We start from the raw sequence: 17,944 nt of genomic DNA, 5'->3' as shown, positions 1-17,944 counted from the left end.
TTAGGACAGGTGGGGAGAGGACGGAAGAGACCTATTTATTGGGTTTGCTATAATCTACTTCATAGGACTTGTATTTAGGGAGCAAGCGTAAAAACTTCATAATTTTTGGTTAATTACCATGCATGGACTTCGATATTCCACGAGATACTGGTATTAATTAAAGTACACAATTCATTGACATATATACTCAGCGTAGTAGCCAACTAATTAGTGGCCGACAAACTGAGAGATTCGGATAATATTTCGACAGTAGATAATGAGTAGATCGTGGAAATTTGGAAATGGACGCCCAAGATGCGCGTCTGGGGTGTCCCAAACGTGAGAAAGAAAAAAGCCAAATGCCAGCACCTGAAATCAAGAAGCAAGAAGCGTAACATAGTCGTTATAATGGCCGTCTGGTTTCTCTTGTGAGATGGTGGTTGGAATGGGTAAGTGTAACTCATTCCCAATATTCTGGAAGCAATAATAGACAAGAAACCAGTTGAAGAAAAATATGTCCAAAAAAGGGACAAGAATTAACATGGAAGAATAGGCAAATAGGCAAGGCGTAGACCAATCCGTCGAAAATTCCCAGCCAGCGACCAGTCCATAGAATGTCTGATAGGTGAGAATAGATACCATTAGGTAATGAAGCGGCAGAAGTACTGACGCGAATAAACAATTGGAGGGACCGAGCCGGACATAGCGTATTGGACCCGAGCCCTTGTGAATGCCCGAGGCAGGTATAATAGCTGCTCTATGCTCTGGGATCTGAACCGGGCCGAAGCCCGCTAGAAATATAAGCTCGTGTAAACCATTCTTAGAGCATCTGGCGCAATATTCACAAGCGTTGGATAGACGGCTAGTGCGCCGAAACCAGCGGTTGGGCGCCAGCCTAGAAATCACTGAACAAGGTTTCATATTTGGATCGCATTTCATCGGTATACAAGCTTTGCGACTTCAGGTCAGGATCAGGGTACTCTTCGAAGTTCCCCGTATCCGCAGGATGGTCGACACGGGGTATAATCGGGCCTTTGATACGGCGATAATAAAGATCATCCCAGTTGATATCCGAGAAGAAAGGATGCGATCTTACCCTTGCCGAGCCACCTGATATGTGCCCAAGACGCTCAGCTGGGATTGTCTTGCATAGTAAAGAAATTATGTTTTGCGCAGCTGGTGACATCGTTTGAGGGAAGCGTATTCTACCCTCGACAATTTGTTCGTAGATGCGCATTGGATTCTGGTCCCAGAAAGGAGGTTGTCCCACCAAAAACTCATATATTAGAATTCCCAAAGCCCACCAATCTACGGCAAGGCCGTGCCCACTATTATGTATCACCTCGGGGGCTAGGTACTCTGGAGTACCACAAAGTGTATATGTTTCGCGGTCACCGATTTGCTTCGCGAATCCGAAATCAACAAGCTTGATATGCCCATCGGCATCGAGAAGAATATTCTCCGGTTTCAGATCGCGATAGACCACGCCTTCAGCATCATGGAGAAACTCGATCGTCATGGTAATCTCGGCGGCGTAAAATTTCGAGGTGTTTTCATTAAACCGCCGTGCGCGACGTAGATAGCTGAATATCTCACCACCGGGACAGTAGTCCAGCTCGAGGGACGTCAGCCAACAGTTAAAGGCAACATTTAGGGAGCTTTAGACATACCAGCATATATAGGCTTTGATTGTCTGAGAAAGATGCGACCAAGGTCGTGATAAATGGGTGGCCCGACACATCCGCCAGTGTCCTCCGTTCGTTGCGAACATGTTCGACTTGCTTGAGTTTGATAACTGTGGAGCACAAAATCAATCTATTAGCCGTGAATCTGGTCATGAAATAGCGCCGAGTCGTTCGTACCATCCGCTTTCCTCAGGATTTTTAGCGCGTACACCTTCTCCGGACTCGTTTTCTCATCCCGAAATCTCGCCAGCCATACTCGGGCGAAAGTCCCTGCGAAGGATGCCGCCATTAGAAAATCGTCACATTGTAATTAGAAGATAGAACTTACCGGTACCAAGAGTTTTCAACAGAATGAAGTCCCTAACACTGAGCTGGCGCGATGCTATAGTTAACTGCTTTTCCTCCGGCCGCTCAGTGATGACGAAAGGGTTCGGATGTCGCTGTGTCTGTCGTCCGGTAGAAGCTACCGTACGCTTTTCACTTTCGGCAAATTCATCACGGCTTTGGCGATCGGAAATAGCTGCGGCCGATGAGCCCTGCACACCACTAGGTGTCGAGGGGTCGACGGTTCCTGAAGCCATTGGGATGGCTCGAGATCATGTCTCGGAGAAATGGTGGGGACGGGGCGATGGCACGAGCGAGGGTGAACGGTAGGATGGCAATTGAGCGACCGGCGAGTCCACCTATTGAGACACAGGAACAATAGAAAAGGTATCGAGGGCCAACATAACAGATCGAGGGCGATGCGGAACAAAGAACAGAGTGGTATCCGCACTGCGGGATGAAAGAGGATTTTTGGATCGCGGCGCTACGGAGACTGACGTTACCGCTGGCGGGGCAGAAGCACCATGTAAAAGCCACTCCCTATCAAAACAAAGGATGCAGGAATCACGATGCTCAGGGAGAATACAATATGCGGAATCGAGTACTCATGTTAAAAAAGGTTCTACCTGATGGTATTTGTAGTCCAAAACACGTGTATACATGTACTAGTACAGGAACTCGTCCTCCGAAAGAGGTTAAAAAGAGTACTTGAGGAACTGCACCGACGAGACCCAGAACAGTCACTTAATAGATCGAGAATGGGTTCATCCTGGGGTGTCCAATAACGCCGTCATAGCCAGGAATTCTATACAACAGAAGCGTGATAATCGGAGAGATAGATGGATGGGGGGAAGGAGATTAAGCCGTCAAATAAATCGGATACCAGCCGCAAAGCTCCAACACCTCAACCCGAACTTTTCGAGTTAAGAATAAGACCGACAATTAATCTGCCAGAGTTAGTGAGGTAACAGAGAATAGTGCGATACACACGAACCCATATAGCCCAAGGACTTCACCGAAAATGAGAATGAGAATCATTCCAACGTAGACCCTGGATTGCTGCATGTAGGCGCGGACTCCCTAAACTTGTCGTTAGACACTAAGTCTGGTGCAAATAACTGTGAGCTCTTACAGCGTCTCCAACGATCCCGATTGTGTATCCGGCAGCTACTCCGGCAAGACCAACCGACAATCCTGATGCAAGATGCATGCATGCTCTTCACCCGCGGTTAGCATTTATCTGTTACCGCATAAATAACCCTTCGCATAGGACGTACGCATATAAGCTCATGGCCGAACTTGGGTCAAGGTCACCCGCGATGAGGACAGCAATAACGAGACCGTAGACGGCGATAATACCGGACATGACGACGGGAATTAAAGACTATCGTGATGTGAGATTAACAAGGGTACCGACAAGCTTATGGCTATAGAAAATGGACCACTCCTACCTTCATGATCAAGTCAGATCTGAACGTTCCCACACCAGAAATACCAATTCCAGCTTTCGCTGTGCCATATGCCGCACCCGCCGCTATTTCAGTGAGCCTCTGAATTGTGAATATATTCTAGGACCGGAGAACGTACATCCGAAGATCATCTATCGCAGCTTTGTTAGCTTGGGTGGTTGCGACTCAGTTGGGACACTGGGACACTTACGGCTGAAGCAATTCCCGCCTATTTTTCACAATAACGATCAGAATGAACGATTCTCTAGTGCAGAGTTGAAATGCATTCAATAACTTACAAATGACAGGAACGGGGCGAACTTGGGTGTATACTCGCTGTCCGCCATGCTGCTGAGTTGTTCTGTTTGGATAAAGGGGGACGAGGTAGAAAAGAACGGAGGGAGCTGAAGCGCCGCCTCGGAAATAAAGAACTTCAAATGTCGAGGGAGAAATATATAGAAATGATGAAAGGGGCAGCTGGAGTGTGTCGCGCGAGGGTTCTCGACAGCAAGAGAGAAGAGGTGACCCAAGTTGCTTGCGTGGGCCGCCGTACTCCGTATAGCCACCTTCGCCCGTCTGGGTTAAGCCTGACAGACATGTGCCTGCTCGACCCAACAACTGACCTTCATTTCCACCCCCGTGCTCTCTTTTCTTCACGCACGGCATTCACGACCACGGATTCCCTCTACGACCACCGCTCCTCCTTCACCCGCAAAGGCCTCTGCCGACCCGGTCTGGTTTTCCGCTCGCCAGACTCGATCCCCCGATCGGCCAATCTACGCTTCAGGGAAGGATGCTGAGGTTATGAACTGCATAGGCACTGGTCTGCCATTGCGCTCAAGGCTCCTACTTCACTTCGATCCTTAGACTTCACCACCCGGTGCCACCATTCGCATTTTGAGGCATGAGATATCATTGAAGGACTATTCGTATCCTGCATTTTCCTTCTCAATTTCCTGATCTTGTCTTTATTACCATCTGCCTTTTCATTGCTTTTCGATCGACTATCACTTAATTGCTGTGGAGTACAGTTTGTCAACCCCCCTCTTCTCCCCATTCCGCTATCTCCACGAATCCAACGACAACCCGAAACGTCACTGTACGCTTTTTACGACCGGACTCGATAATCCTATTTCTCCTACGATTTCCCACGCTTTTCGCCTTTTTGTCGCCTTCGGCGTGTACTGTCCGACAACCAAACTAGAGGGATAAGTCAGGAAAAAGAGGGAGGAGACATCCGACAATATGGCCGACATAGGGGGCCAACAAGGCCGGAACTACCGGCCTTACGGCCATCCCTCATCTGTCCAGCGTGATGCTGCATTTTCAGAAATTTTTGGCGGAGCACCGCCGCCCGGGCGCTCGCAAACCATGACATCGCAAACGCCCCAGTTCTCCCAAGACCGGGCTCATACCATGTCTTCGCAGGTTCCACGCCCGCAAATGCAGAGGGCTCCTCCGCCACCACAACGCCAAATGCAGAATGGATACCCACCGAGTCAACCAAATGGGTACTACCAGGCATACCCCGGGCAAGCAGCGACCATGACTTCGCAATCCGCCCAGGGCGCTCCTCGACCATATCCCGGACGTTTTGCATACCCTCAACCTCAGCGCTTGGATTCAAGACAAGCTCCGGGTCCCCCTTACCAAGATCCAAAGGGGTATAACCGAGCGGTTCCCCATCCAGCTTTGAATTCGGATGCCTACAGGTCAAGGTCAATGGCAAGGATGGGAGGTCCTCCCACTCATCAGCCCCCAGCGAATAGCTTCAATCATACTTCCGCAACCGCTTTTCGCCAGCAACCGTATAACCCGGCTACCCCGATGACTGCCCAAGGACGAGTGGTGCCGGAAAGGCACGGAAACGAACGCGCTATGTCTCTGACCTCCTACTCCGTCGATCGTGAGCCGACTCATACCACAAGAACTGGGCGAGTTATTCCAAATAGGCGACAGCCGTCCGGCCCTTCCCAGCCGCCCATTCCCCAAGAGCCAACAGACTTCTCTGAGTACGTCAACGGAGGGTCTCGCCTGCCAAGTGACGGGCCACCACCGGCACCGGCACCGGCACCAGCACGAACATTTTCTATGGCATCTACTGCTGTGCCTGATCGAACCATGAGCATGCAAAGTAACCTTACACACAAGCCGAGCGTTCAAACAACCACGACTCTTGTCTCAAACAACTCGCGTCGCAGCAAGCAGTTTTCTGTAAACCCGGCGCTTCTTTCGCGAGTAGCGGATGCATTTCGTGAGCACATTGCGCTTAGCGAGAGGCAAAAGAACGGCCTGTCGTATCAGAATGCCTTTTCGGGTGCTGATGCGGTTGATGCTATCGGTGGGATCATTAAGACTACCGATCGAAACCTGTCTCTTCTCCTTGGACGTGCATTGGATGCGCAGAAACTCTTCCACGATGTCACCTATGACCACCGTCTTCGAGACGCCCCTGGTGAAATATACCAGTTCAAAGAGACACTCGGTGAAGAGGCGCCGAGCTCTGAAGTCAACGGCGTTTTCACTCTATTAACGGAATGTTATTCGCCAACATGTAACCGCGAGAGCCTATGCTATTCAATTGCTTGCCCGAGGCGACTCGAGCAACAAGCGAGGCTTAATATGAACCCGCTCCCGGTCTTGCGGAGTTCTGCTTCTAAGAGTAGTCTTCACGGCGATGATGACGGTGACGATAACCAGAAACTGTGGATTAACATGGTGCCGAAGGAGGTCTCGGACACCGTCGATGACAAGGAAAAGAAACGTCAGGAAATCATTTTCGAAATCATGTACACGGAAAGAGACTTCGTTAAGGACCTGGAATACCTGCGAGATTTCTGGATGAGACCACTACGCTCTGCCGCCAATTCGCCAATACCCGAACACAGAAGGGAAAAATTCATTCGAACCGTGTTTGGCAATTGTTTGGATGTGTTAAAAGTCAATGGCGCCCTCTCTGAGGCGCTCAACGGAAGACAAAAGGAAAGTCATGTCGTGAAAACAGTCGGAGACATCTTCTTGCAACATGTGCCACGTTTCGACCCGTTCATCAAATATGGTGCAAACCAATTGTACGGCAGATATGAGTTTGAGAAAGAAAAATCGTCCAATCCAGGGTTTGCGAAGTTTGTTGAGGAGACTGAACGTCTCAAAGAGTCTCGGAAATTGGAACTGAACGGTTATCTCACCAAACCGACCACTCGTCTCGCGAGATACCCTCTTCTGCTAGAGCAGGTCGGGAAGAATACCAAGGAAGGTAGTGCGGATAAGGAAGACATTCCAAATGCTATCAAAATCATCAAGGACTTCTTGTCACGCGTCAACGCCGAAAGTGGAAGAGCCGAGAACCATTTCAACTTGGTGTCGCTCAACTCTTCTCTGAAGTTCGGCCCCGGCGACTATGTCGATTTGAAGCTAACTGAGGAAAATCGACAAATGTTGACGAAAATGGCGTTCAAGAAAACGCCCACTGATACATCGGAAGTCACGGTATATCTCTTCGATCATGCTGTTCTTCTGGTAAGAATCAAGGTCGTGAACAAACGCGAAGAATACCGAGTCTACAGGAAACCTATCCCTCTCGAACTCCTAGTTATCCCACAAATGGATGAAGTTATTCCCAAACCCGGCATTTCGAAGAGGCCGTCATCTGGTCTACTCGCAAACAGGGCCGCCGCAGCCCCAGCGGCCGCAAAGGACACGCTTCCGATAACTTTCAGACATCTTGGTAAAGGCGGATACGAGCAGACACTCTATGCGTCCTCATCACAACAACGGAAGAAGTTCTTAGAGCTGGTGGATGAGCAGCAAACAAAGCTTCGAGAGCGCAATAGTAACTTCTACAACAAGAATATCATTTGTGAAAAATTCTTCAATGCAGTGAACAGGGTTAACTGCCTTGTTCCAATCGGTATGTATTTTTCTTTTTCTTTTTTTTTTTTTTGTTTTTTTTATTTATACCCCATTGGAATATAAACTAACTTGGTGTTCAAGATGGCGGCCGGAAACTTGTATATGGCACAGACAGCGGCATATATGTGTCTGACCGGAACCCAAGAGACAAATCTGCGCGGCCAAGAAGAGTCCTAGATGTCAGTCAAGTGACCCAAATTGACACCCTGGAGGAGTATCAATTGCTTTTGGTTTTGGCAAATAAGACACTATACTCTTACCCCATGGATGCTCTTGACGTCGGTGAAGGGCAGAACTCAGTAGCCAAGAGACCAAAGAAGATCCAAGGCCATGCAAACTTCTTCAAATCCGGGATTGGCCTCGGACGTCACTTGGTGTGTTCGGTCAAGACATCGGCATTATCAACCACTATTAAGGTATACGAGCCGATGGACAATCTGGCAAAGGGCAAAAAGAAATCTACCGTCAGCAAGATGTTCCAGAGTGGACAGGACACTTTGAAACCCTTCAAGGTTCGTGTAACATCCAGTTTAATATCATGGTTCTTGGTCTAATTTAATATCAGGAGTTCTACATTCCTGCCGAATCTTCGTCAATTCATTACCTACGATCAACGCTTTGTGTTGGTTGTGCTCGTGGCTTCGAAGTTGTCAGTCTGGAAACAACTGAAACGCAGTCCCTTTTGGACCAAGCGGATACCTCCTTAGACTTCGTTGCACGCAAGGAGAACGTGAAGCCCATCCATATTGAACGAATGAATGGAGAATTCCTCTTGAACTATAGCGACTTCTCATTCTTCGTCAACCGCAATGGCTGGCGCGCGCGTGCAGACTGGAAGATCTCATGGGAGGGTAATCCCAACGCATTTGCACTTTCATTCCCTTACATATTGGCTTTTGAACCGAACTTCATAGAGTTCAGGCATATCGACACAAGCGAACTGATCCATATAATGACTGGAAAGAATATCCGCATGCTGCATTCTTCTACACGAGAGGTATGACCAAATTCCCCTTATTTACTCCGGTTGGTCACTAATCGGTTCAGATTCTTTACGCCTATGAAGACGATACTGGCGAAGATGTTGTGGCTAGCTTGGATTTCTGGAAGCACAAGCCGCTGCCACAACATTAGTTCCATACAGAAATAGCGTCTGCTTTTGACAGCTTTTAGAACGGGGTTCCTTCTGCTCGCCTCACGGAGCTTCTCCTTTTTTCTTGGTCTTCCGCTCATCCTCTTTCTTTCTCTTTGCTTCCTTTTTGAGCTGTCTCAAAGATTTTCTAATACCTCGATGTTTATTTGGTCCGTATCAGATCAACTTTGATCTCCAATTGGCCATTTATTTCCTGCTGTGTACAATGAAGCGCAAATACCATATGTTCTTTTCTTATCTGCTACCTCTCAGTGGCCCCTCTTGCTACTGTGTTTCTTGCCCAATTCGACATTCGACTCGATTTTTGCATTCGTGTTTCTGCTCCTGTTTCTTTGTCCATCCCCTTGATCCGCGCGGGAATTGTGTATCACGCCTGTTTAACCTGCCATTCGCGCCCATAGCGATTACGTATAGTTAGCTGCAGGGGAAGCTGGCTCTAACCCCGGCCATTCCTCTGAATCGACTGGCTTGGTCATCTGCCCGGTGCATCTAATTGTTTCAGGTGGCGAATTCCGTAGTCTATACGTGTATATACGACCGTGAATAGAGGCAGCTCCTTGTTTAAAAGAGCGCGGAGTGAAAAGAAATGGGCGCTGTGTAAAGGTGTAACACCAAAGATCCCCCCCTGGGGGATATCTGGTCCTATCTAGTATAGAATGCTTTCGGAGAGATTACGTAGGTATACCTTCCAATACCACCATCCTCTGCACCCTCTTAGCCTCGATAGCCGGACCACATTTACAGGTTATTGCGGTCTGGTCTCGGAGGTAACAACATGCGCTGGTGCAAGTCAATGTAAGCCCATCCCCTGAAAGCAAAGTTCGAGCTGCTAACAAGCTTGTTGCCATGGATCTTGTACGGAGTAGGATAAGCACTAATTTAGAGGCTTAGTCTTAGCTGTCTTTCGTCTTTGGGGGTAGCTTTATCTAGTTTAGTGGAGGTTGTGCGAGGAGATTACCCCGAGTATACATACCTAGCTCATAGCTGGGACGGTGAGAATCCGGACCGCCGCGGCGGCTTGTCTGCTAAAGTAGATAGGGTGGGAGTCGATTTTGGATACTATATCCAGATGGTGAAGTTGGAGAGAGGAGGAAAGAGACTGTATGATTGGAGGAACTATGGAATGCAGTCGTAACCTTAAGTTATGATTGAAGTCGAATCATAGAGAGCAATTTTCATCTTTGACGCATTTCTACAAACTTACTAAGACTGTCAAGAAAACTAAACAGGGTCCAATCGTGACGCCTCATGTTAAATGGGGCGATTGGACAGGTGGAACACCTTGACGTTATCATCCATGTGTATATCAGAAGCGCACGGTAGTAATTCCAGAACGAGGGAGTGACGGAACGCTAACAGACGCAAGGCAAGTAAGTACGAAGAAAGAAGGAAGTTCTGTTCTTTCTCTGCATTAAGACGAATTCTAAGTACAGAACGAATCAAGTCAAAAATTAGGCACCACGACCCGCGCAATGTCTTCTGGAGGGTGATAGTAATGGTGGAAGTTTCCGTAGTCTGAAAGCATCCCGTAGCTCTGGTGATCCCCCGGGGTTACGCCGGGGAGCCATGATCGGAAAGGGGAGTTTCCTCGTGATCGTTCTCGCTCGCGCTCACGGAATAATGGGTGGAGACCTGGCTCTGCGACCTCTGTGGGAAGTTGGTTGTTGTGATTGCTGTTGGCTTCGCTACTGCCGGGAGGCCAGTCAACGGGTAATCCGATCGAATCTAAGAAGTTCGTGAAATCTTCGAAATGGTGCGTTTCTTCGGGGTAGTATGTTGTTGTTGGAGCTGGTTTATTTTGTTAGTCGTAGGCTAGGAAAGAAGAAAAGATTGAACGAGACATACTAGACTGTGCAGTCGAATAGCTCGGGTGGTTTGCAAAACTATGGGGGATACCATTCGGGAGTAAGAGTTGGGCTGCTTCAAGGATCTCTGGGTCATGCGTAGCTTCGTTTATCGTAGAATCGAGTAGGCCGTTATCTTGTTGTTTCATGTAGGTGCCCTGGTGCATCGGCCATTGGGGAACTTCGGCATCCTCAGGCGATGGTGGGACGGTATCCTGTTGAGCGGGGTCCTGGATTGAGGAAGTACGGCGTGGCCGCACAGTTGTCGATGCTCGACGAATTCGCTGCTTTGTGTCGTGGTCTGTTCTGTGCTGGGATTTGGGAGAAGTATTCTTCGCATTCGGTGGGTTGCTGTCTTCATGGCCGGTGATCCCCATATGTCTCTTGAGGAGATCGCGACGGGAAAACGCCGCGCCGCAGAAGCAGGTATACGGCTTCTCCTTTGTGTCTGGTAATTACCATCAGTAAATGATTGAGGATATTCCAGGAGGTAAATGTGACTCACGGGTGCGAACGTGACGCTCGAGATGTTCGGTGCGTCGAAAGCTGCGGCCGCAGTGGACGCATGTTCTCGTCTTTGCACCCACGCTCAGGCGCCGCGCGCTCTGAGCGGGAGGGCTGTGAGTAGACGGCGGCTGGGATAGCATCAAGGACATCGTTGTCGAAGTCGAGACTTGGAGTAGCGGAAGATCGCTCCACTTGGAGTAGAAGTGAAAACGTTGAACAGGATTGGGGGATGAGCAAGAACTCCAACGCAGGGAGAGCAGTGGACTAGTAGAAATAGCATATAGGGACAGCTGAGGAATGGGACTCAGGAATCAGGAAGAGGAGAAAACGCCGGTGAACCCCACACTCGACGATGATAGCAGAGCAGGGCAGGTCCAGACGCTGTGATTTCTCCAAATCGCCGGCGTATAACTAGCACGGAGTCTCTCGCCTGTCGGACTTGATCCGTTATAACTAACTGCGCTCTCCCCTCTCTGTCAGTCCCCTCCCCCTCCAGCGTCCAGACGAATATTAATACCGACTGCCTGACTAACAGTTATCTGGCAGACCCGACTGAACCCCATCACCGGACCCAACTCCCCGGCGCTGATCAGACCCGAGAAACGATCCAAGCGCCCATCCCCGGATTTCTAGTTTGGCCCGGAAATGACCGTTCCAGAGGTCGGTCCCGGCTGGGAGAGAGGGCCATAAGCTAAGGCTTCGTGAGCTTGGTTGATCCAGCACCAGCCTCATACCTCTACGAGAAATTGCTAGGAGCGCCAGCGCTCTAGAGGGCAGCTCCAGCGGCAGCGGCAGCTCCGGCAGCAGCAACAGCGCGGGGGCTTTTCCGAGCCGGAGAACTGCCGCACCTAGTTACCTGCGCGCCGCGCGCCCTCTTTCCCTCGTTCCTTTCCAAGGATCCTACAAATGGAATTATGGAAATTGCACCGTCGAATAACGTCCATAACCAATTCCCCGGCCGCTTCTCGCCCCAGCCAGGGATTACATTATCCGTGCCATGACTCGTGCCCACACCAACCATGATTCCGAAGATGGGTCCCAACCGTGTCTGCTCGATCGTGATACCGCAAACGGTGTTTGCTCCCCTGGACAAGATCAAAGGATGAAACAAGGTTATTAGGGTGGCGAGGGCTGATGGTTTACGATCTTTCTCCTGTGGTTCTCCTCATTGGGGGCCGGCCCCAGACAGCAAGAGGCTGGGACCGTTGTTCTCTCCGAAATGTATATTCGCAGACGCAGCTGGCCCGCTTAGCCGTTTAGCACCACTCGCGTTATCGAAAGGCGAAGGACCGGTTAACTTGATAAGTGACTGATCGGCCAACATCTGGCTTCCCCACTGTGGAATATGTGGATCGTGTCATGGGAAGGCGCGACTGTCAGGCTTGTCAGCCAGCTGCGGACCTGGCAGCCCTGCAGCTGCCCATGCGCTCGCTCCCAGCCCAGCCCAGCCAGCATCATCATCATAGCACGATACAATTGCGAATCTGCAGGCGATATCTTTCTTTCAACCCGCGGTATTCGCGGGCGTTGATTGATTGACGAGCGCGGAGCTCGGCAAATAGCGAGAATCCTACGGCCAGAATCCGACTTGGCACGTTTCCTTTCGTCAGGTTACAGACTTAGAGTTCTTGTCAGAAGCTACGGCGAAGCTAAGAGTGCGTGGCTGCGTGCCCCGGGGCCAAAGACACGACTTGCCACTTTCAGTTGCTTTGTCGGAACCGGACCCCTCCCCGACGACTTTTCTCCCTTTGGGAAGTCCAACCAGCGGCTAATGTTCTCCCGATTGGGAATGCCGACGTTTACCCCCAGGCTGAGCAGGCTCCCCCAGAGTCCCGTCGGGCGCCACCGAACCGACATCGCTGCCATGACGCGCCTTCTTTAAGTAATCGATACTACGTACTTCCAAAAACCTTATAGCCATGCTCGAGCAACCAGAGAATATACGAGGGAGTCGAGAGTCGAGACTCTTGTTCAACAATATCGCTCGCGTGGCTGCTCCGCTGCCCGACACCATGCGTTCCACGTGGATTATTATGTGATTTCCTCGTTTCAACGTTGTTGGCCGGTTGGGAAACGGGGCTCTTATCAGTGGATCGTTTCGGGGCTTTTTCCAACTTGTGGGCATCTTCGCTATCGCCGATAAAACGACAATCCAACCCACCAGCCTATTCCTATCGCCGGTTCATGCTATCGCCGATACGAAGGAGTTTATCGGGCCGTAGTACTTCAGAACTACTATATGGTATCATACAGCGGGCTCATAGCGTAAAATATCGTAGATATAACGAATACCTATTATACAATTTCTTCTAGATATCTAAGTGGGTATACATAGCGGAGCATAAATGGGTCTGACATGGCATGACAGCCGAGAACTAGTAGTTGTCCGACAGCGACGGACAGGAGTTCTATCCCCAAGTCCCACCACCACCACCACGACCCTGTCTTTTCTGCGCAGACAGCCGCCAATCATCCTCGCCCGCAAACCGATTATGCAGCGGCTGAATCCGCTCGGCCTTCTTCCTCTTCGACAGTCGGTCCGTTGGCGCGACCTTGAAGAATGTCGGCGCCGCCTCGACAAGCCACTTCGGCTCGATCCCGGTCGTGCAGTGCATGTACTCCTTCGTCGTGAGGACGAGTGTGTGGTAGATGACGTGCTCAGCGGGCTTGCCAAACATCGCAGAGCTAGGATGCATATAGACAGGCGTGCCCTCGACGAGTGTCTTGTAGCCCTCAGTGGGGTCCTTGCGGGCTGCATTTCGGAAGAACCCCGTGCAGAGCGCTTGACGGACCTTCGTTGTGTTGCGACCGCATGAGACGATCTTGTGGTGGTAGCGTTGCATGATGCCTAGCAGTTGCTGACGGACGTCTTGCGCACGGCGGATCTGCCGGGCTTGAATGAAATTCTCAAAGCACCAGGCATTGTTGAAATTGGATTTTTTCCAGGCATTGTATACGTTCAGTAGCGTTAGGTGGTCGCCGTGCGGGTCATGGAACTTGGCTTTCTTCTGGTCCGCTTGTTGTTGTTTTTCTTTGGGGCGGTAGAAAACTGACTGGATAGAGAGCATGGCGACGATGCTGAGAAGTTCTTCAGAACACCCAAGGTCTACTGAGGCGATTAGGACCTTAGCAAGGGCAGGTTCCATTGGGAAATCGGCCATTTTGCGACCTAGACGGGTCAGAAGGCCTTCGTCGTCGAGCGCTGACAATGCATAGAGTTCTTCGAGGGCAGTAAGCATGGTGTTCGTTGGAGGGGGGTCCATGAAGTCGAAATGTAGTAGGTCGTTAATGCCCATGGCTTTGAGCATGAGGATAGTATGCGAAAGATTTTGTCGTTGAATTTCAGGGATTGTAGTTGGTAACATCTCTGATTGATATGCGGCTTCGGTGTATAATCGGAAACATTTTCCAGGGCCGGTTCTTCCAGCACGACCAGCACGTTGCTTGGCCTGTGCTTGTGAGATAGGCGTCACGACTAGGGAATCCATACCAAGCTTAGGGTCATAGGCGTTTTGCTTCACAAAACCTGGATCAATAACATAGTAAATATTGTCAATCGTGATCGAGGTTTCGGCAATGTTCGTCGCAATAACAACCTTCCGGCCGCCGGAAGGGGCAGGGTCGAAGATTCTACTCTGCATTTCACTAGGTAGCGCAGAGTAGACAGGAAGGATAACCAACTCTGGAACACTTGGCCCTAAAGCTTTCATTCGCTCATACAGTATCTCACACGCCGTGTCAATCTCTTCTTGGCCTGTCAAAAACAGAAGCATGTCACCGGGGGGCTCAGTCAGATGAATCTGCATGACAGTGATAAGAGCTGCATCCAGATAGTCTGACTCGGGTTCTTTCGAGTACATGATCTCCACAGGATATGTTCGTCCAGGAATCGAGAAGATAGGGCAGCCGTAGAAGTACTCTGAGAATTTATCTGCATCCAATGTCGCAGAAGTGACGATAAGCCTCAAGTCTGGTCTCCGCTTTAGCGTTTTCTTCAGCAGTCCAAAAAGAACATCTGTTGCGATTGTGCGCTCGTGGGCCTCGTCAAGCATGATCACTGAATATTTTTTTAGATCCGGATCCAACAAGACCTCTCTCTGTAACATGCCATCCGTCATGTACTTGATCTTGGTGTCTGGGCTGGTGCAATCTTCGAAACGAATGGTATACCCAACCTCTGCTCCAAGTTTGCAGCCCACCTCCTCGGCCACACGCTTAGCAACTGACATTGCGGCGACACGGCGAGGTTGTGTACAACCAATAATTCCATTGTTAGCCCAGCCGCCCTCGGCCAGGTACTGCGTCACTTGCGTAGTCTTTCCAGATCCTGTGTCACCGACAACAATCATCAACTGGTTCTCGGCTACGGCCTCCAGCAGCTGCTGGCGGAACTTGAACACAGGCAAACTCTCGCGCTGCTGCTTGATCGACATATTCGTTCGTTTTCCAAATGACTGGTTCTTGCCCATGGTAACTCTCTTCCATTCTGGGACAGCTTCATCCGTAGTGGCTTGCTGGGTTGAGCGAAGATCCGCCGCAAATTGCCGCTCATTAGCCATGGGATCTTGCCACTGTGCATTGAGGTCCACATCCGCTGCTCGTTCTGCTGCTTTGTCTTGGGCCTCCTGTTGTCTGAGGTCTCTCCGCTCTTTAGCCAAATTTGTTCCCGCCATTGCTGAGCGATTCATAGATCCATCTGGAGCCTTGACAACCCGAATCGGGGACAATTCTAGCGACATCTTCGTCTGGCCTGCCAGGAAAGGAGGTTCTTCATCCTTAACCTCAATGTCGATATCCTCTTCTTCTTCGAAAGTGCCCTCTCCGGTCAGGGTTGCGTGGTACTCTTCGTCAATATCAGGATAATCAGCTGCCGAGACAGCTCCGGACGCGATGAGCTGCTTTATTTCCCACCGCTCTGGCGATGTCAAGCGTTTTCGGTTTTTCATCGGCCTACCGCCGTCCTCCTCGATGATAGGAACATCTGAGCTAAGGTTGCCGTATCTATCGTTTGACGGCATGCCATCCAGCCGTTCCATATTAGCTCCGGATGCAAGGCGCTTCTGAGGAATGAGGTCTCGCCCAGTTTCCTGGTCCACCTCCTTCATGGACAGGCCTATGCGTGAACCTTGTATACTGATCACTTTGACCTTGACAGGCTTACCGCGAGAGACCAAATCAGAGGGGTGGTTGACCCGCACACCCTCCTGCATTGCAGAAACATGCACCAGTCCATCGACCTTTCCCTTGACCCCTGGTAGATTTACAAACGCGCCAAAGTCCTTCACACCCGTAACTCGCCCATCGTAGACCTTGTACAGAACGGGCTGGTCATCCAGCTCAGCAGGCGGCGCTTTGCGGAAGTAATCATCGTCATCGCGTCGCCGACCCCGCCGCTCGCTCCGACCATTGCGGTATTCATCGTCTCGGGAGCTATACCTTCCCTTCGACCGGCCAAACTCATCAACTCCATCCTCATCCCTCTTATTGTAGACCGGGCTGCGTGATCTCGACCTCGACCGATATCTGTCTTTTCGCCTTCGCCGACTATAATCATCATGTTCCGGGCTCCGACTCCGCTTCCTTTTCTCATTATCAATATTCGGCCTTGACTCGGTCGTCGTTTTCGTCCTTGCCTTCCCCGCCAACCCCTCCAACATCGCAAATGTATCATCCATCGCACTATCCTTCGCATCCCCCTCTTCAGCACCATTCCCATTAGCTTCCGTATACTCCTCCTCTGCCCAACCCCCATCGCGATCCGGCACAGCTAACCCCTTGAAAACCCGTGCCTTCTTCTCCAACGCATTCAACGCATCCATATCATCTCCCGCTCCCGCACCGTCTCCATCTTCATGCGATTTATCCTTGTTCCGATTTTTATAGCTCGGGTGCATCGTAAGAACCAACCGATCCACACTCTCCATCAAACTCATCGGGAACTCAGCGCCCATGCCCTCGAGCATACTCTTAAATTCGGCGAACGACGCGCATTTTAGGTGTTGGTCGACGACAAACTCGGCGAGGACTTTGTCGCTTACACCAAGGTGGTTTTGGAGTTCGTTTGTTATGCGCGAGATGAGGGAGAGGTGTTCGAGGGACTGGAGGTCGTCCATTTTGGAGGATGATCGTGAAGGAGAATTTATTATGAGGATATGTGTTTGCAGGTAGTATTATGTGAGAGAGTGTACAAGACACCCCTCGGCTTGAGTCGACTCGATGCGATATGAAGATGGACTAGTTGGTGGAAGTTGAAGGATGAAAGTTCCGATAATAAAGCTGCGCGGAAAATCGTTGTGGCGTGTTTGGGTTGGTGTCGCGCCACCGATAAGATAAGCAGGCCGCCTCAGCCACATTCCTATACTATACGTTGAAAGTTAATTTTTATATTCAGATAGTCATGGCTGGTTTTTAGTATCATGACGTTACATTAGAAAGATCTGAACGAGCCTTCACAGAATCCAGACTAGACTAACTAATAAATATACTTATGTGAATTAATAGTAAACATTAGATGAAATCCTAGCTTCGTCTGCCATCCACCTCACTACTCCGTACTCACACACCAGCTTCCATCACTTAAAGGACCAAGACAATGGCACCAAGAGCCATAAATCCGGCTAGTGGAGACTCGAATCTATTAACGGTAGCGGCACCAGTAAATTCCGGTGCGGAGGGGCTGGTAGTACCGGGTTGCTCAGGCGATGTCCCAGTGGGAACTTCAGGAGTCGTCTCTGGGGGAGTGACCGAGGTAGTCCAAGTACCAGTCGGAGCAGGGGAAGTAGAAGTCTGTTCTGGAGGAGGGTTCTCAGTGCCAGGGGGGGGAGTCTCGGTGCCAGGAGGAGGAGTCTCGGTGCCAGGAGGAGGAGTCTCGGTGCCAGGAGGGGGAGTCTCGGTGCCAGGAGGGGGAGTCTCGGTACCAGGAGGGGGAGTCTCAGTTTCACAGGGGGTAGTCTCAGGCGGAGGAGTCTCTGTAGTAGGGGGCGGAGTGTCTGTATCAGTCTCGCATGGCGTGGTCTCTGGTGGAGGCGTCTCCGTAGTGGGAGGAGGAGTCTCTGTGTCGGTCTCGCATGGCGTGGTCTCTGGTGGAGGCGT

The 17,944-nt window shown here is 50.4% G+C and overlaps 6 protein-coding genes across 6 annotated transcripts in view; 1 reads left to right on the top strand and 5 right to left on the bottom strand.

Annotated features, from left to right (window-relative positions):
- Nucleotides 1–874: 874 nt before the first annotated feature.
- On the bottom strand, nucleotides 875–2,245 carry ASPVEDRAFT_134077 (cAMP-dependent protein kinase; the record flags this gene model as incomplete). Its single annotated transcript, XM_040807091.1, has 4 exons — nucleotides 875–1,594; nucleotides 1,650–1,774; nucleotides 1,842–1,934; nucleotides 1,993–2,245. 4 exons carry the CDS (start codon nucleotides 2,243–2,245, stop codon nucleotides 875–877), a joined length of 1,191 nt encoding a protein of 396 aa, XP_040668995.1.
- Nucleotides 2,246–2,578: 333 nt separating this feature from the next.
- ASPVEDRAFT_42740 (V-type proton ATPase proteolipid subunit) lies at nucleotides 2,579–3,802 on the bottom strand. The gene is made up of 8 exons (XM_040812656.1): nucleotides 3,736–3,802; nucleotides 3,648–3,665; nucleotides 3,576–3,588; nucleotides 3,440–3,522; nucleotides 3,266–3,372; nucleotides 3,121–3,205; nucleotides 2,983–3,068; nucleotides 2,579–2,935 (listed from the first exon to the last, which is right to left on the bottom strand). The coding sequence occupies exons 1-8, from the start codon at nucleotides 3,781–3,783 to the stop codon at nucleotides 2,893–2,895; spliced, it is 483 nt and encodes a 160-aa protein (XP_040668994.1). The 5' UTR covers nucleotides 3,784–3,802; the 3' UTR covers nucleotides 2,579–2,892.
- An 879-nt stretch (nucleotides 3,803–4,681) lies between these two features.
- Nucleotides 4,682–8,482, top strand: rom2 (putative Rho guanyl nucleotide exchange factor (Rom2); the record flags this gene model as incomplete). The annotated part of the gene is made up of 4 exons (XM_040807121.1): nucleotides 4,682–7,346; nucleotides 7,430–7,860; nucleotides 7,914–8,345; nucleotides 8,396–8,482. The coding sequence occupies 4 exons, from the start codon at nucleotides 4,682–4,684 to the stop codon at nucleotides 8,480–8,482; spliced, it is 3,615 nt and encodes a 1,204-aa protein (XP_040668993.1).
- A 1,165-nt stretch (nucleotides 8,483–9,647) lies between these two features.
- Nucleotides 9,648–11,309, bottom strand: ASPVEDRAFT_718732 (C2H2-type zinc finger protein). The gene is made up of 3 exons (XM_040816140.1): nucleotides 10,851–11,309; nucleotides 10,347–10,793; nucleotides 9,648–10,289 (listed from the first exon to the last, which is right to left on the bottom strand). The coding sequence occupies exons 1-3, from the start codon at nucleotides 10,999–11,001 to the stop codon at nucleotides 9,946–9,948; spliced, it is 942 nt and encodes a 313-aa protein (XP_040668992.1). The 5' UTR covers nucleotides 11,002–11,309; the 3' UTR covers nucleotides 9,648–9,945.
- Nucleotides 11,310–13,260: 1,951 nt separating this feature from the next.
- On the bottom strand, nucleotides 13,261–16,965 carry ASPVEDRAFT_53712 (putative RNA helicase-like splicing factor (HRH1); the record flags this gene model as incomplete). Its single annotated transcript, XM_040814823.1, has 1 exon — nucleotides 13,261–16,965. The coding sequence occupies one exon, from the start codon at nucleotides 16,963–16,965 to the stop codon at nucleotides 13,261–13,263; it is 3,705 nt and encodes a 1,234-aa protein (XP_040668991.1).
- A 231-nt stretch (nucleotides 16,966–17,196) lies between these two features.
- Nucleotides 17,197–17,944, bottom strand: part of ASPVEDRAFT_718946 (uncharacterized protein) — a 1,581-nt gene continuing 833 nt past the window's right edge. Inside the window, exon 2 of the mRNA XM_040816142.1 lies at nucleotides 17,197–17,902. Within this exon, the coding sequence (XP_040668990.1) occupies nucleotides 17,429–17,902 (474 nt within the window). The 3' untranslated portion in view covers nucleotides 17,197–17,428. The remainder of the gene's footprint in view (nucleotides 17,903–17,944) is intronic.

This window comes from Aspergillus versicolor (genome assembly GCF_001890125.1).
Source record: "Aspergillus versicolor CBS 583.65 unplaced genomic scaffold ASPVEscaffold_6, whole genome shotgun sequence".
NCBI lineage: Eukaryota > Fungi > Ascomycota > Eurotiomycetes > Eurotiales > Aspergillaceae > Aspergillus > Aspergillus versicolor.
The sequence above is the reverse complement of the archived record's forward strand: the minus strand, read 5'-3'. Positions and strand labels throughout refer to the sequence as shown.

What these genes read in the sequence shown, in the direction of transcription:
- ASPVEDRAFT_42740 (XM_040812656.1), bottom strand. Translation starts at nt 3,783, where the DNA reads ATGGCGGACAGCGAGTATACACCCAAGTTCGCCCCGTTCCTGTCATTT. An exon ending in GATCTGACTTGATCATGAAG is followed by an intron (nt 3,373 to 3,439) that starts GTAGGAGTGGTC and finishes ACATCACGATAG; the next exon opens with TCTTTAATTCCCGTCGTCAT. An exon ending in TCGGCCATGAGCTTATATGC is followed by an intron (nt 3,206 to 3,265) that starts GTACGTCCTATG and finishes CCGCGGGTGAAG; the next exon opens with AGCATGCATGCATCTTGCAT.
- ASPVEDRAFT_718732 (XM_040816140.1), bottom strand. Translation starts at nt 11,001, where the DNA reads ATGTCCTTGATGCTATCCCAGCCGCCGTCTACTCACAGCCCTCCCGCT. An exon ending in CGAGCGTCACGTTCGCACCC is followed by an intron (nt 10,794 to 10,850) that starts GTGAGTCACATT and finishes GGTAATTACCAG; the next exon opens with ACACAAAGGAGAAGCCGTAT. An exon ending in CTATTCGACTGCACAGTCTA is followed by an intron (nt 10,290 to 10,346) that starts GTATGTCTCGTT and finishes AAAATAAACCAG; the next exon opens with CTCCAACAACAACATACTAC.